This window comes from Ambystoma mexicanum, chromosome 11 (assembly GCF_040938575.1).
Source record: "Ambystoma mexicanum isolate Mex_15411 chromosome 11, UKY_AmexF1_1, whole genome shotgun sequence".
In the NCBI taxonomy this organism is placed as follows: Eukaryota; Metazoa; Chordata; class Amphibia; order Caudata; family Ambystomatidae; genus Ambystoma; species Ambystoma mexicanum.
In genome coordinates this window covers 954,478,638-954,494,849 of record NC_090934.1, presented here as the reverse complement: position 1 = coordinate 954,494,849, position 16,212 = coordinate 954,478,638, and the positions used below count along the sequence as shown (strand labels likewise).

The 16,212-nt window shown below is 43.4% G+C and overlaps 1 protein-coding gene across 3 annotated transcripts in view; it reads right to left on the bottom strand.

The window, feature by feature from the left end:
* Positions 1–208: 208 nt before the first annotated feature.
* LRP5 (LDL receptor related protein 5) overlaps positions 209–16,212 on the bottom strand; it is a 680,976-nt gene continuing 664,972 nt past the window's right edge. For 2 of the 3 annotated variants that reach the window (XM_069624104.1, XM_069624103.1), the window contains 4 exons: positions 8,244–8,480; positions 2,706–2,845; positions 1,492–1,589; positions 209–932 (listed from right to left, as the gene is read on the bottom strand). In XM_069624104.1, the coding sequence (XP_069480205.1) occupies positions 671–932; positions 1,492–1,589; positions 2,706–2,845; positions 8,244–8,480 (737 nt within the window). In that variant the 3' untranslated portion in view covers positions 209–670. Of the gene's footprint in view, positions 933–1,491; positions 1,590–1,610; positions 2,142–2,705; positions 2,846–8,243; positions 8,481–16,212 lie in introns of those variants that run through there. The other variant, XM_069624105.1, reaches the window with a different exon arrangement.

Sequence of the window (16,212 nt, the reverse complement as noted above, 5' to 3'; positions counted from 1 at the left end):
TGTAAAAAACTGCATAACACTAAACATGTCTTTCACTTTATCGGTAACTCTGACAACAGCTAAATACGGAACAAAAGGCATCTTATACCCAACAAGCAATCTTTTACAGATCTGTGTTTGTGAACGCTTTGTATGTAAAAAAAAAAAAAGGTACTCTGGTTAAACATACGGACAACACAATAAACCGAAAGAAAATGGTCTCCACACATTTAGAAGAAAATAACTTTTTTTTATGAAATGGTTGTTTTCATTAACTTCATTAGTTTCATTTTAAATGGCATCCTTAATTTAACTTTGTAATTACACGCACAAGCATCTTTTCTTCAACTTATACAAAACTTTAAAAACCTTCAACGGCAGGGGATGTCGAAAAAGCATTTGCAAAGTGACTTGGGAACAGACAAAAACAAAAAAAAAGGCTCAATTTTGTGAGTTCAATTGGAAGGGAAATATGGCACAAAAAAATTGAATTAAGTTACAAAAAAGATCAAATTCATAAATATTTTTCCACTGTACACATTTTCACAGTCCCACCCACCCCCTTTTATTCACATTTTTTAAAATCACATCCCTATTCATCTTTAACTCATAAAATATATTTTTTCTTTTGTTCATATTTAAAAATATTTACAAAAATGACAAGTTCCTTCTGAAGAGGGAGAATATGGGGTCATGATGAGTCTGTGCAGGGGGAGGGTGGAGGAGGATATAGGTGGAAGTAGCTGCGCTCTGTGGCTGGCGAGGGGGGGCAGCTTTCCTCAGCTGACATGTACTGGCTCCGAGGGGTGGGTGGTGGTGGGTATGGGTCAGAGTCAGAGTTCAAATCCATGTAGTACTTGTTGGTCTTCCATCTGCTTGTGGTATAGTCACTGTCGCAAACATCTGTACTGCATGGTGTGGTCGGTGGAGCTATCCCTCGGATAATGTATGGCCTGAAAATCAAAAGTGAATATGTTACTTTTCCTAAATTAGCCGGAAGAGGTAAATTTAAGACACTAACAGAAGAAGTCCGCATTGGGGAAAAAATTGGGACTTTCAGGCTCCTGTTTGCGGTCTCCCTTGGCAGGATTTTCTGTAGGACTACTTTTAGTGTGAACGCACGAGGCATTGCAAAGCACTTCCCCTAACTTAGAACTTCTGTGAGGAAGCTGGATCCAGGTTCGCTTAAGCAGACACTTTTTGAGCTTATGTGTTCTCAGCAGTCAGACCGAAGGGTAACCCTGAAAAAGCAGGTAACTAATTGGTGTAAACTGTAAATTACTCTATTACAGCAACTCCCTGATTATTAGCCAACCATATAATGGCTCTGAGGAAATCAAGAAGGGTGAACTACAGCCACTAAACGGCCTCAATTGAGCACATAATGAACAAAAAGGAATGCATATTCCAGGCCATTGAGAACACTGTCTCCTAGGTAATGGCAGCATATTGCGAAGGTATGGGAGAAAAAAAACAGAAAAAGCTGTAAGGAATTGAAAACTAGATCAGTACCTGTAAGATCTGATTGTGGACGGGCTGTTTGAAGAGTAAAACATCTCTGTGTTGTACAATGACCGGTCAGTGGCTGGCGATGGAGGCGGGTTCAAAATCTGTGGAAACAAGAATGAAAAAAAAATTACTCATTGCTTTAGGTGCTTCTTGCATGTCTAGGGGAGAGGGAAAGGCAGGTCAGGCATGAAGAGTAAAAAGGTTAGACTAAATGTATTACGGATTTAATCAAATTTCGGAATTTTTGCTCAATTAATTTCATACACATATTGCAACCTTTTTAGTTGCCAAGGTGGGTGAAATCAGATTTTGTTTTAAGCGGGTGAGACATGGAAGTCTATGGGGGGTATACGGCTTGCTGCATGTTTGTGTTAACTGACTTCACATCAGGTGACAACCGCCAGCAAGTTGACGGGTACACCATAAACCAATTACTGGACATTTGCAAAGAATTGTTTTCTGACTAGCAAAAAAATTCAAATGTTGTCATTTTCAAATGTGCCACACAATAACTGAAATGATGCTTAAAAAGTTGCAAAAATCAGTATTCGACTGATCTGCCATGTTTTAATTTGTCGAAGGACAAAGGATCAGTTTCAGACATCCGATAGCCATAACAGCAGGAATCCTTCTGTGAAAGTTGTTTTCAATCCCTAAGGACAGAAAAGGAACTTTGTAAGGTTAATAGGTAACTTAGTATTCTAATTGAGAATAAATGATGTAATTTGTACTGATCTGTGCAGCAAAAAGTCACTATTTTGCGGCAAAATTTGAAAATCAATGCCACCATATCCTGCGGGGTCCAATTACCTTGATCCCGGCAGTCGGGCCGGTGGTTGAAGTGAGCAGGATCGGTAATATTCTACTTTTATTTTTTCCCCCTACTTTTTCAGTTTTACTGTTCCTATATTTTTATTTTAAAAAGAAAGTTTTCCAGAATGGTTTAGTGATAAAATAAAAGTGTAGGAAGAAGTTGAAACTTGCCATTCAGTGCACTGCACCGAACATTCCCTTAAACAGCATGTGTGTTTGGGGATTTGGTTTGCACTTGGCGGTACGGTTTGTGGAGAGCGGGGGCAGGCCAACAGGGAACATAGTTCCACTACTTATTTTCGTACACTTCGACCACTGGCCAGACCCGGAATGTGGCATAGCAGTCCTAGAAAACATACCGAGTGAAAGTTTATTCTGGTTACTGTCCTTGGCAATCACCTTACCTGTGGGTACAATGTGGCTTTAGTGCTGGACGAGCTACTAGATGACGCTCCAGTCACATGGTTTCGGTCGTAGAGAGGGGCTCCGCTGCTACCTCCCATCAGGCTCTTGGAACTGATCATAGACTTGCCGCAGGAAATCCCTAAGGGGAAGACAACAATGGGATTAATTCTTTGCATATGGTCTCTTGTTCTCAGAGTTCCAACATGAATGAGGATTGCTTTTTATTTTAAGATGGCAAAGTCATTAGTCTCCTATGAATGAGATGCAACAACGAGGCACATGTCCAAACACCTGGCAGAAGATGGGCCATACATTGACCAACCTAAGCAGAGAAAACAAATGCACCACCCCTTGCCTTCACTGTATACAACAAGACCACAGAAAACAGTCTCTCGCTGACTTAAGTGCCTGCCACAATGGTAATGCAGGGTCAGGGCACAGCTCGGCGATTAGATTCACCACTCAATGCCTGGGATTCTTGTTCACTCACTGCAGTCGATGCATATTCCAGCTTCTGCGAGAACAATTGTCCACACAGCACAATATGAATTAATCTCCAGGATATCACATCTTCAGAAAGTTATGACATGGCTATTTTATTCCAATCACATTTTTTATTTATATCAGAATGTCAAGCATCACAGGAGCAATTCAAGTAATGTTACAGTAGAATCTCATAATTGCATAAGCATTAAACCACCAGAAAACCAATCGGATCAATATAGAAATCGACGCCCATGACTTCTTTGTTCCAGTTGAATTATCTCATAAGCACCTTTGGCCTATGCAACACATCAATGTTTAGATATTGGAAAACCAACGATAAGAGGAGGGTGTGCATGTGATACCCAGGACAGGTTCTGCGTAATCTAGGAATGGGGAACAAATAATGCTGAATGTCCTTATTAACTCCAGGTGTAGGGCCGTGGTCTTCTCTGTGACCACCATCTCCCAACACTTGATCCACCACATATTTATCGAGGGGCCTTCTGGGTTTTTCCATAGTTGGGTCAATGTGATTTGTGCAGCTGTTAGTACCGCTATTGGGCCTGTCATTGGAAATACACCATCTCCTGTGTCCCCGAATAGCACAATTCCCCGGTTCGCATGGAATCTCTAGCCCAATTATGTTTTTCACTTGTCCCAGCACCTCCTTCCAAAACAGATATTTTTCACATGACCATCACAGGTGGAGAAGAGAGCCCACCGCTGAGCATCCTCTCCAGCAAAGTGGAGAATAGGACGTGTAGATTTTGTTAAGACATTCACGTGCAGTGTACCACCTGCAAGAGACCTTTACTTAACATTTCTCATTTGTTACACATCTGTAGCTCCCAAATGTTCTGGTCCAGATGCGGTGCCATCCATCTGTCTAGTTCCTCTACTAGATTCTCCTCCCATTTTAACATGTAGTTTTCTTTAGTTAGCGGATCAAACCTGTCCAAGAGTTTATATAGGATTGTGATTTTGTTCCCCCACCCACGCTATATCGACTGCTATTATGAACTCAAGTGCGGTAGGCGCTCTGCTCCCATGCTTTTTAGTGTCTGGGTGGGATGTCCAACGCCTCATACTCCTGCACCTGAAATTTAGTTTTGCATTCCTCGAATATGAAAAGATTCCCATTCACATAAAAGTCACCCAAGAGCATTAGTCCTCCTTCCTTCCACTTCCTAAATCTATAATCTATTTTTGTCCTAACCAGGGAGAAAGTCTGGGTTGTTCCAGATCGGGGAGATGATGGGCCAGATTCCCCATCTACGTACCGCCCTCTGCCAGTAGTATAGTGAGTTTGCGTTGGAGGTTAACAGTATTATTTCTCGGTAGCCTTTAAATGCAGTTGGTGTGGGAGTAACCTTGCAGACCAAGCTTTCTGTATCTGCTTCCATTTAAGAGTTTTCGCAGTTAAGTGCCATGCAAATATTGTGCTGCAAGATTATACCTGAATAGGAATGGACTCCCCACCCCCCCCACCCCTCACCCCTCACCCTCCGCTTTTGACCTTTCTCAGCATCACCTTCCTCTAAATACAGGGTGTTTTCTTTCCCCAAACAAAAGCCACAATTCTTTTTTGAGTTTAAGAAGTTCAGAGTCAGGAATTTTGACTGGTAGGGCAAGGTATAAGTACAGGAATCTGGGCAGCACAATCATTTTAATGGCAGATGTTCTACCAAACCAGGAGATTTCCTGCTTATGCCAGCGTTCTAAGGCCATATCAAGTTTTTAAATAATTGTGGGAAGTTGGCTCGATACATGTGCGAGATCTTGCTAGGAATCCTGAGAGAACTGATGTTAGATTTGCCGCAGACTATGGGACTCCACTTCACTATTTCTGTCTGTTTTGGGATCAAAAATCACAAGAGCACTAGGCTTGGCATAGTTGTGAAACCCGAGACCTGGCTGAACATCTTAATTTCTACCATCGGGGCCTTAAGGAAGGTGTCAATATTCCGTACATGGCAACACACTGTCTTCCCCATTAATATCTGACTTAATCGAATTTAAAATTGTACAGCTGTGGATACTATTCGGGCATTTTACCAAAGTCCACCTTAGGTAGGACTTTGGAAGACACTTGGACACAGGGCTCCAACTCTTAGCATAGGCCTAGACCACTCAAGCTGTGTTGGTAGCAAGGGCTGAGCAGCCAGGCTTATCTTAGGAGCGAGGAAGGGGTGTAGGGAGGTGTTGGGTAAGATTTTCATATCAATGATAAATCTTCCTGACCTGTGTTAACCCCAGAACCTTTTGCTTTGACTAGGTAACTTGTCCTAAGGTGAAGGGGAATGTTTTTCACCTCTCACCTAGACTTTTACATCTCTCCATAGTGTATGGTTAAAGTTAGAGTTTCCTACAACTTCTGGGCTAAGGCTCAGTTGCCCAGATGGGCTCCCCTGTTAATTTCTCTTTCATGCACTTGGGTGAACTACAGTTTCCTAGAAGTAAAGAGGATTTTCATCCCTCTTTACATTTTATATAGTGAGCCAGCACAACTCACCTTATGTGGAGTGCTGGGGGATAGCATGTTTTTTGAATGGCTGGTGGCATTGGTTTTACCTTTATAACTTTTAGTCTATTACTTGCAGGCTGTGAATTCAGTCTCGGTAATGCACAGAAGGGTCACCATTTTTCTAAAAGGGCAGGCTCCTACTTTTTTCGCTTGCTGTTTCTGAGGTCCTCCTCTGCCTTTCTAGGCGGGAACGACCTCGGTGGCGGTTTTGTCTTCGGCGGGAAACCATTGCTCCGCACCGGCTCCAAAGGTGTCTGGAAAGGAAGGAAGCGCGGGAGGAGTCCAAAACTCCACAGCCCTTTGTCTTCCGCCTCGCCTGAAAGGGAACAATTCCCAGTGGGGGGCTGGCTGTCCTGATTGGCTATCAAGACTGCACCTTTCTGTAAAATGCTGGGAGAGAATGCAGAAGTTGTGCTGTAGTTTCTGATAAAAACTCTGAACCTGGAAACTGCTGACAAGTTGACCACTGGAGCTGTAACCGAAGAGGAAGATGAAGAAACTAAGGCCATAGGGATTTCAAGCGACCGGAGAGCTTTCTGTGTAACCAGAGCCTGCCGTTACCCTTCCTTCCAATCGACATGGATCGACCAAAACGGACGACCCAGAGCCTGGTGAGATCCACTAGACTCAGGAAGGCCTGCATTCTGAGCCAGCTCACGTCATGCTGCGACCCTGCAGGGCTGCAATACCCTGGGACCTCAAGCCATTGTGCGGTGCACGGTCTTCCAAATTCCCAATCTTGCTGAAACTTTGTGGGCACCCCGCTGGACCTTGTGAGATGTGAATAGAGTACGAAAAGTCCCCTCACCAGAGTGCTGGACCTTGCAAACGACACAAATCCGGCCAGTGATATTCGGTCTGCTTCTAAGCTCCTGAAAAGGCACCAAATCCACAGAGCTTCATCCAGCCGTGAGGAAGATCTTGCCTGGAGCCTTCTTCCATGATCCCTGCTACAAACGTCCTTCCAAAAACCGGTCTTCCGTCTTCTAAACAAAGGAATCCATCAACCAGGTTTTTGGCTGCTTATCCTGAAATATTCCTGCTGCAACACTTCTTCTGTGCTCAGGTACTGTGTTGGCTGGGGTATTTACTCACCTTCAGTCTCTTGTGATTCCTGTGTATCCTTGGGGTGCTACTGTGATTGGGAGGTCTCTTGTTCAGTTCACCCATGTCCACTGCTGGAATCTTCCTAGGGTGTCTTCTCTGAAGTCCATGGACCCTAACTAACTTTCAAAGTGAACCACTTGCTTGCCCAGTCTTCCCCAGGAACTATGACTTTGCCTGCATCTGAGCCCCATCTCTCCCTGCCTACTGCTGGTTCCTAGACCACTAGGGTCCCTCTTCGGCCTCTCAGAGAACTTGTACCAGAATTGGGAAGGGCTAGATCATTTGACGGGTCTGCCGTGAAAAGTAGAACAAGTGCTGAAAAGTGTAAGTTGGTAAATTTAAACTCTGAGTGAATAGTTACAAAAAGTTACTATTTACCTTTTACAGTTGCTTTTCAGGTCACAGACCATAACTAACTTATTTCAGGATAACACAGTGATACTCAGGGTAAGTAAAACCTTTTGATGCAATATTTAATGACTGTTGCGTTTCAGTTCACAGACGAAGGGAAGCAATAACTTGAACTTATTTTAGTATAACAGTGATACTCAAGGTAAGTAAAACCTATATACTTTTGTAAGGAGCTACCAGCAACCTAAAAGGCAAGTATGGCATAGGCAGACTTATTCTGGACAGGCTAACAGCAAGTCAGGGGAAGGAAGACCCAGTTGGGGACACTCATACATTCATCCTAACTGGAATAGTGAAGGGAAACCAACAGCATTACTTTTGGGAAGAGGCACAACCAAATCACAGACGAGTAACATACCCTTACATCTACTTTCTGTTAGAATAGCGAAACAATTTCTAGGGTAAGTAAAATAACCTTACATCTACTTTTCAGAATGGCAGAACATTTCTAAAGTAATAACTTTTCTAACTGTTCACTCTCAAAGTTACAGTTACCAACTGTTAGGCAAGATTTGGAGCAGTACCCTTTGGGTGCACTACAACAACCTCAACCTCCTGGCAATAGGAACCCAACCTTTGGAATATGTCTGTGCTACACAGGTTGGTAGTGTGGCTGAGTACCCAGGCTTATCTCAAGAGGGGTCAAAGTGAGCAGTAGGGTGGTTACACAGAGATTCACAGCGACAAGTATCCAAATAAACACTTACACTCAAGGTTCCTTGATTAAACAATTTATAATTTAACAGTCAGTTTGAATAAGCCTTCTTCAGAAGGGGCAATATAATAGTAACACACACATACACACTCTTAGCTTCTCTAAATCAGCAAGAGTACCCATTTGGGATGGCACACAGACACTTCCTACACCCACAGGTGACTTAAATAGCTAGGAAACTGTGGACATTGATATATCACTGGTACATTTAGAGCAATACTGAGATGAGGGTTAAAGTAAAGAGGTTACTTCAGTCATATAGAATACCTCTAGAAAGATGTGATGGATCCTTACCAGTAAATGTTCCAGGCTGCGAACTTCCAGGGGCAATAAAGTTCAGAGGAACATGAGGTGTACCACTGATGTACTCATGAGGGAAGGGTCCATTTGGTCCTGTGTATCGTTGGCAAACCACTCGCTGACAGACAAAGTACATTCCACCCATGACGAATAGGGAAAGGATTATTCCAATCACAGGCCCAATTGCGCTGCTGTGCGACTGTGGTTCTTCCAACCCAGTTTTCATCATTTCTGAAAAACAAAAGACAGACGAGAGATTCAGTTTTATGAACTATTGAATTTTGAAACTGTAAAAGCACTGATCATCGTGGTAAAATCCAGTTATTACAAGACTTATCTTTGATAAGATTGCTGGTTTGAAAAATGAAACTATAGTTGACCAAACTCCTCAGCGGACCACTTGTTTGTTTGCCAGTATCAAGACGTTACCTGCCATCCTGCCCACTACGCCACAGACAGGAGTGTTACTCAAACACTACACGCGGTTTTACATTTTTGCCTCCATATCCAACTTTCCTTGGGCATTTACTAAAAATGCCAAACATTTTAAACAACTCTGAATAACACTGGTTGGATATGACATGCATTAATTACCGTAATAGCGTTTCTGATTTTATCTGCTTAGATTCACATGCGGTGCATATGGTCTTACATCCAATGGTAACCGCAGAGTATTGCATCTCGTCTTTCTGGGACCGAAAGGGGATGTCAGCATAGGCGTGTCTGTAACACTATCCCTATCATGCGTGTAGTGTAGCCAAAATCCCTCACGCGCCGAGGTCCCTCCGATTGTATTTTTTCTGCCATGAGGGAGCCCCCAAGGCTATTGTGAGTGAGTACATGAATAAGAGAGAAGTAGTAAGACGTCTATGTTCCTTCCACCGAGAGCGGGGAGGTAGGGAGGGTGCAGATACAATCATCAGAAATGCTATTACGGTAAGTAATGGACGTCTTGTTATCTGGTGTAATACCAAGGGCGTCAATCCCATTGATTGCTCACCCACACACATTGTACTTTACCTAACTCATTTGTAGGACACAGGGTTGACGTACCCGTCGAAATAGGTAGACGGGTTGTGGGTTTAGTGTAATGTCTTCGTATGCTCGGGTCGCCGGGTGTTGTCTCTGAAGCGAGACCAGAGTCCGGCCATGAAGGGTCAGGGACGGGCGTGGCGGACCTCATCGGAGGTGCCCCCCCCCCCGTCACTTTCGGCGGGTGTGGTGGGGGGGGAGGGTTCCGCCCGCGACATACCGTTCGCGGCCCACCGCTTTACACAGCACTCCTTATGGGTTTTAGGCTGAAGGAGTTTACAAGCCACACACCGCTTCTCGTGATCTAAGGGGAGACGAGAGTTGCACGTCCTGTGCTCATCCTTCCACGGTATCTGACTCTACACTTAGGGCAGAACCTAAAACGAGTCCTTTCCATATTAAAAGGGAAAGATGACCAGACCTAGAGGGGGAAAGATGAAAGACATTAAGGAAATATGGCCACCCGACCCCACTCTCCCTACTGTAAAGGCCGGCTAGAGGGCCCAGACACGTGGATGTTTCAGCCGCCGGATCTTAGGCGCCAAAATTCACTGCCGTAGACAAGTCCCCCGTAGTCTTCGTCGAAGTTGTTCTTGCCGTCGAAATGACTTAAGGGGAAATAACCGACAAGTCGGTTTAGGATAAACAATGTCTCTTATGTAAGAGCTCCGCTATAGGGCGACCAGTTATCTGGGCGGAAAAAAAAATCTGAGGGACCTTGGCGCATGAGGGATTTTGGGTACACTACACGTCACGATAGGGATAGTGTTACAGACACGTCTATGCCGACGTCCCCCTTCGGTCCCCGAAAGACAAGATGCAATACTGGATGCCGGACCATATGCACAGAACATGATTCTAAGCAGATTAACAAGCATCAGAAGTGAATTTGATCTGATACTATTAATATTGAAGGGGTTTGATGAAAATTCCATGCAACTCTACCAATAGGTTCCAGGCAAAGTTTAGGGTTAGAGAACCCACCAAAGTCTAAAAAAAAACAACCAGGTACACACAAGAAAAGAGCCAAAGCAATTCTCTACTGCATATCCTGTATGTATGTATGCATTTATGTATGTCATGAAAATGTACCTAGGCAAATACAAGCCGCTTACTATCGTCAGTGCTACAACCGCTGGACCGGTGGGAACAACCAGTCTCAAACCCCGCTCGAAGATCCTTGCTTTGAGCCCGTGGAAGTGTCCCTGGATCAACTGATGAACTGACCAGCCCCCTCCTGTGATATCTTTGTTTCTGCTGTCGCCGTTCCAAATACATCCATGGAATTTAGCAGATCTTTAACTTGTGTAATAGGACACCTGCTCCTATATTTCCAGCCTTCTTGCGGTGGCTGTTCTGGGCCTGCCCCTTTGTTCGTCCATTGAATATCATCTGTTGCCGCCGGAATGTGATGACTCCCGTTGTAACACTCCTTCAATCCCTGGAGATGTCCTAAGTGGTCTGACCCACAGACGTTTTAAAAGACGTTTGAAAATTTTCCTTGTTTTGGTGTTTTACTGGAAGCTGTCTGGAACAGATTCTTAAACACCGCCGCAACCAACTAAATCCTGCATCCGAAAGTGACCTCTGCACCCGAGAATCCTGGGCCTTCCTCGATGGGACCAGGCACAGAAGAGTTTGTCACCAACAGATTCCGGAACACCAGCAGTGGTCTCTGGAGAAATCAGGGGTTATGTTTACATACAAAGGATGACTTTTTTTCCCATTGAGCCTTTGCGCTAAGTTTTACAGCGTCCCCACAGTTTTCCAATTTATGCAATTAATTGTGAGGTCCACACTTGTTAGTGTCTAAACATTCATTGCACACTAGATTGCACACTTTATTTCATATATTTTTCATTCACGTAGTCCACATAAGTTAATTCACTGTGCTTATTTGATTTTGTTTCACAGGTATCACTATTACATAAGTTCATTCACTTTGTGCAATTATTTATGACAAGTTGTGACTTTTCTTGGTTATTGGTGGAATAATCCTGGGTTCATATACAAAAAACATTGTTTACATACAAGCTTCTCTTCTCCCCTGTTCTCCCAAGGTGCAAAGTCCTGTTCCTAAATCACTCTTATGACTTGTCGGTGGAGGCCTAGTCAAGGATCCCTTCCTTGCACTATCCTTAGGAGTGGGATTGAGTGAATTGGGGAACATTTGAAAACAATGTGAACTCTTACTAAAACATGTACATACTATACCCGGACAGCGTCATTTCCTTGTTTTCCTTGGGACCCTTTAGTTTCCTAGAAAATGTGTTTATTTTGAAAAGGTACCAGTGATTTTACATCCTTTGCAGAAGAATAAAACCCAGCAGTAATATTGCAAGAAATGACCAAAATGTGTCTGATTGTGTTTACACCATTTAACGGTTTTTGTTGGTGAAGTAGGGCCGGTATAGTGCCTGTACCATACCTACTTTAGTACTTTTCTGATTGTTGCCCCATTTGGCTGGTTTCCTAAATTGGTTCATTCCTGGTCACCAATCCTTTCCCCTATAATGCATCTAGTACTTAACTGTTAAGATGTTCCCATCATATTAGGTTTAGGCGGTAGAAGGGAACCTTAGTTCAACCCATTTGCTGTTTTTATATACTCACTGCGACGCTAGTAATTGTCTTGTCATAATACTTCTTTGACAGCCTACTGCAATACTTCAATAAAAAGGATATTGTGAGGATTCAGGAATGAAACTCGGACACAAGGGGTTTATGTTTTCTTTATGCCATTCTTGGTTTATTAAAAACCTTTTATCATAGAACACAAAACCTTTGTTTATTCCAAAAAGGTTCAGTACATCAGCTTGTAGTAATCAACCCCGTTAACTCCTATTAAGTGCATTCTACATTCATTTCCAAGGAATCCTTAAGAAACTTCACAAGAGAACATTTTGTCACAAAATGCTCCCCTGACTGGAGGAAAGACCAACATTCCACTGCAATCCCACATTGTCTTTCAGCTACTGCCCTGCCCAAGTACTTAAACATTAAAAGCCTGGGTAAAACAGTGCAATATGTTTAAGAGTTTATTTCACCCCTTCCTTAAGACAAAATCCCCATTGCACAGAAAATACTTTTGTAAATTCTCAAAATCAGTTTAGCGGGAAGCAAATTTATCCTGAAGCGCATAAACTGGTTCCCATAATACACTTCGGGATAGAGCCACAACTTGTGTTCATCTCTCATAGCAGTTTGAAGCTTGTAACAGTTATTTTCCTCTATGGTTTGGATCCAGTCATCCTACCACAACTTCCACTTTACTCCGACAGGATTGTTGATCAGCTCTTCCAAGTCAGTCCGGAGATGATGTATGTATAGCTGGCAACCATTACTCCACTCCGATAATAAAATGTTTCTACAGTTCTTCAGCTCTGTCCCCAAGATTTGATAGGACCTAGCCAGAGAGGGCACGAGACATTTGCAATACAAAGCCAAGGTTTTCCTCATTGATCTAGCTGGTAAAGAGATCAAGCCCAACTCAAACCTAATAATTGAAGTTGGTATCAGATTTGGGAGCTTCAGAATTTTTCTCCAAAAACCTTCTAAAGACCACCACAGTTCCCAAGGAGTTAAAGGAAACCCCTCGGCTCTGTAAAATAAGACAGACGTGGCCTGAGCTTAAAAAAAGGACAGGACCAGTAAGATGGAGAAGTTACTGTATTTCTTCTGGATCAGCCTACATTGGGCTATCAAGATTTTTAGTTTAACCTTCAGGGCTTGTTGGCGGGGAAGATCCGACTTGCTGTTGTTAAGGAGACCCCCCTTAATAAGTTACCTGTTGGGGCTGGCCTAGAAGCTCTTGCCTAACGTACCATTTAAATCAAGAACTAGGTCTGGTCCTGGTGGGCCCAGTACGATGATGGTAGACTTTGTTGTGTTCATCGCCAATCCATGTGTGTCCATATATCCGTTGAGGGTATCGAGGCTCTGCTGGAGGCCGATTGGCATCATGTCGAACAGCACCAAATCATCAGTGAAAAGAAGTCTTGTCATGCCTTGGCCTCCTATTTTTGACGGAAATACTCTGATCTTATCCAAGGTCTCCCCGATTTCAGAAAGAAATAAGCTAAATAAATTCAGGGCCAAGGGACAGCCATGTTTTAGACCACCAAAAATATTGATTGACCTTGTCAAAAGGCATTGTAAATTAAGATGAATTTGTACAATAGAATCAGAGTCTCTTGATTGCCTCCAGTAAATCTGGGGGACATTTCCATGCCTCCATCTTGGCACATAGCCGTTGGCGATCCACGCCATCAAAGGACTTTCTTAGGTCCACAAATGCCAAATAGACCCTAATCATCTTGTTAAAGCCCTTTCCTTTCAGGGGGTTTATCAAAAAAAGGTTCAAGTCTGTACCAACACCTTTAACAAAGACTGTCTGTCTAGGGTCCTCTGTTTTAATCCACTTCTGCAGTTGTTTCAACAAGGCCGCAAATAATTTGACCAACAAGTCTAGGAGTGCTATCGGGCGGTAATTAGAAGGATTCGCCCTGTCGCCTCGCTTGTAGATAGGAATGAATATTGCCAATCTCCAAGATCCTGGAATCTCGCCCACTCTCATAATCTGCTTGAATAACTCAAAAACAAAGGGGATACAAACCCCGGGAGATTCCTTGATCATTTAATTCCTGATACCACCTGGACCCAAGGCTCTAGAGTGATTAGCCTTTTTGATGAACAATTGATGGACGTACGTCCAGTGGAAACACCCACCCACCCAGAACGTGCTTTAGTGAACGAAACAAGGTTCAAGCAATCTCTTTGTTCAAAAAGCTGTTGATAGAAATTCGTACACTCTTCCTCTCTGACCACATTCGTCAATGAAATTGGACGCAAGGCACCAGCTTCGTTGAACATACGCCAAATAGATCTTGCATCTTTTTTGGAAAGGGCCGCAAGCATACGTTTTGCTTCGTTCTGGTAGATATCAGTTTTGTCTATCGCCAGCCAGTTCTTATATTTCAGTTTTCTTTTTTTCATCAATACTAGGCGATGGACGTCTCACCGGCGACTTAGACATTTTAGATCTTGCTGCAGAAGCTTTTTCTCCAATTTAATTCCCTCATCGAACGTGTGCTTGTGGCCAGGAGCCAATGGCAGAGACTTTTCATGTTGGATCTTGAACTATAGTTCACGTTATCCCCCTGCATCAACAGGTTAGCTTTTCAGGAAATCCTGTAATATCATGATACCTCATTCCAAGTCATTTTACACCTTGAGATGGTTCAATAGCCATTGCTCTTATCACTTGCTTTGGTCTATACAAACCCTTCCAAGTAAGTCTTAATAGCGAATGATCGCTAAAGGTCTTCAGGTTGATTATGTAATCCAAGATACTGGACGTATTTCCATTAGACCAAGTTGCTCTCAGGGGACAATCTCCCAGCGTTTGACCATTGAGGATGTGGAGATCCCTAGAGTTCATCAGTTTTAACCACTAAGCCGCTCTAGGTTTTCTTGAGTTGTGTAGACCATTTCTCAGATTAGAATGACCTGTTCTCTTCCCAATGCAAAGGCAATTATGATGATCTCCTACATATAATGTGGGTTGTATTGCCAGACCAATTGTCCAGCGTGGACATAACTACATAAATAAACATTGGAGTGGTGACTACGGCAGGGTTCCAATAGTTGTTAAGCACCAGAACTCATCGTGCCTCATGGCCCGAGACTTCCTTAACGCCAATAACTTGCACAAATGAGTTCTGGCTCTCAAACACTACTATCATCATTCCATTCCCATTCTTAACAAAGGTGACAAGGCCCGCCACTAACACCTTTGTAAGCAGGAGTAAATAGGGAGTGTATATAGACTTAGAATGAGGCGTCATGTTATTACAGCATTGTCTGAAAAGTATACTAACGTTTTGATGCAGGGGGATAGCGTGAACTATGTTCCCTTACTTCCTGTAGGCATATTATATCCAGGTCACCTGATTGTATGCCATAGTCCATAGGTAAATGTGCAAAGCCTCTTGTGTTCCAAAAAGTCATCCGTCAAGAGGCTTCTTGTGGTTAATCAGAATTCTGATAACGTGTATATAGCAAGCACTCTGTATTCCCTTCAGGCCAATTTTCCCTTGGCAAAACCAAAGAGGTGATGGCTGGAAGGTTTAGAATAAATCTTAACCTCTGGCGCTGCTCTGGGCAACCCTCTAGACCATAGTTCTTCGCCTGCCAAGCCATTACAAAAAGGGGAAAAAAATATGCAAATCAGGCTTGGTTCCCACCCCCAAAGGGGTAGTCCAGCCCGAACTGCTAGGTCACATCCCTTCTGCACGAGACCACAAGCATCCCCAGACATGTTTCAGTCTTGTTGGGCGTCATCAGTGAGGCGTAGCTTGGGTCTTTAGGCCCAGGAGGCATGGGACCCACGTCTGGGCATACCCGTCCCACTCGGGGTGACAATAGCAAAACAAAAGTGGCGATGGTCGGTATCCTTCGCAAAAGTAATTATGCGCTTGGTTGAGACACTGTTGAATGTGCTTTTCAGCAAGCCTTGCGCTCTTCTTTCATCATCAAAGGCCTCTATATAATTTTCCTCATTATGGCTTAAGTTATGATTGTCAGTATGCCCCATCAAACATTTGTTCTCCATTACTTCTCACCTCCGTGCGGGGGTTGTGTGTCAATGAGGAGGGTTTCGAGTCAAGGACAGCAGAGCTCTTCGATACTACTTTCGCCAGCAGATAAGCACATTCAAATCCCATTGGGAGCAAAAGATGGGCCATTTCCAATAGAAGTAGGTGATTTGACCAAATCCATGTTTTCGAAAAGTGAAGTGACCGAATTTCTTTTTATTGCAGGAGACCCCCCACCCCTTCCTTCCCCCACCTTTATGAATATCCCTTACCCAACCCCCACATATATTTGATTAAAAAAGTTTTTTATTCCCGGTAAAGAAATGAAAAAAACA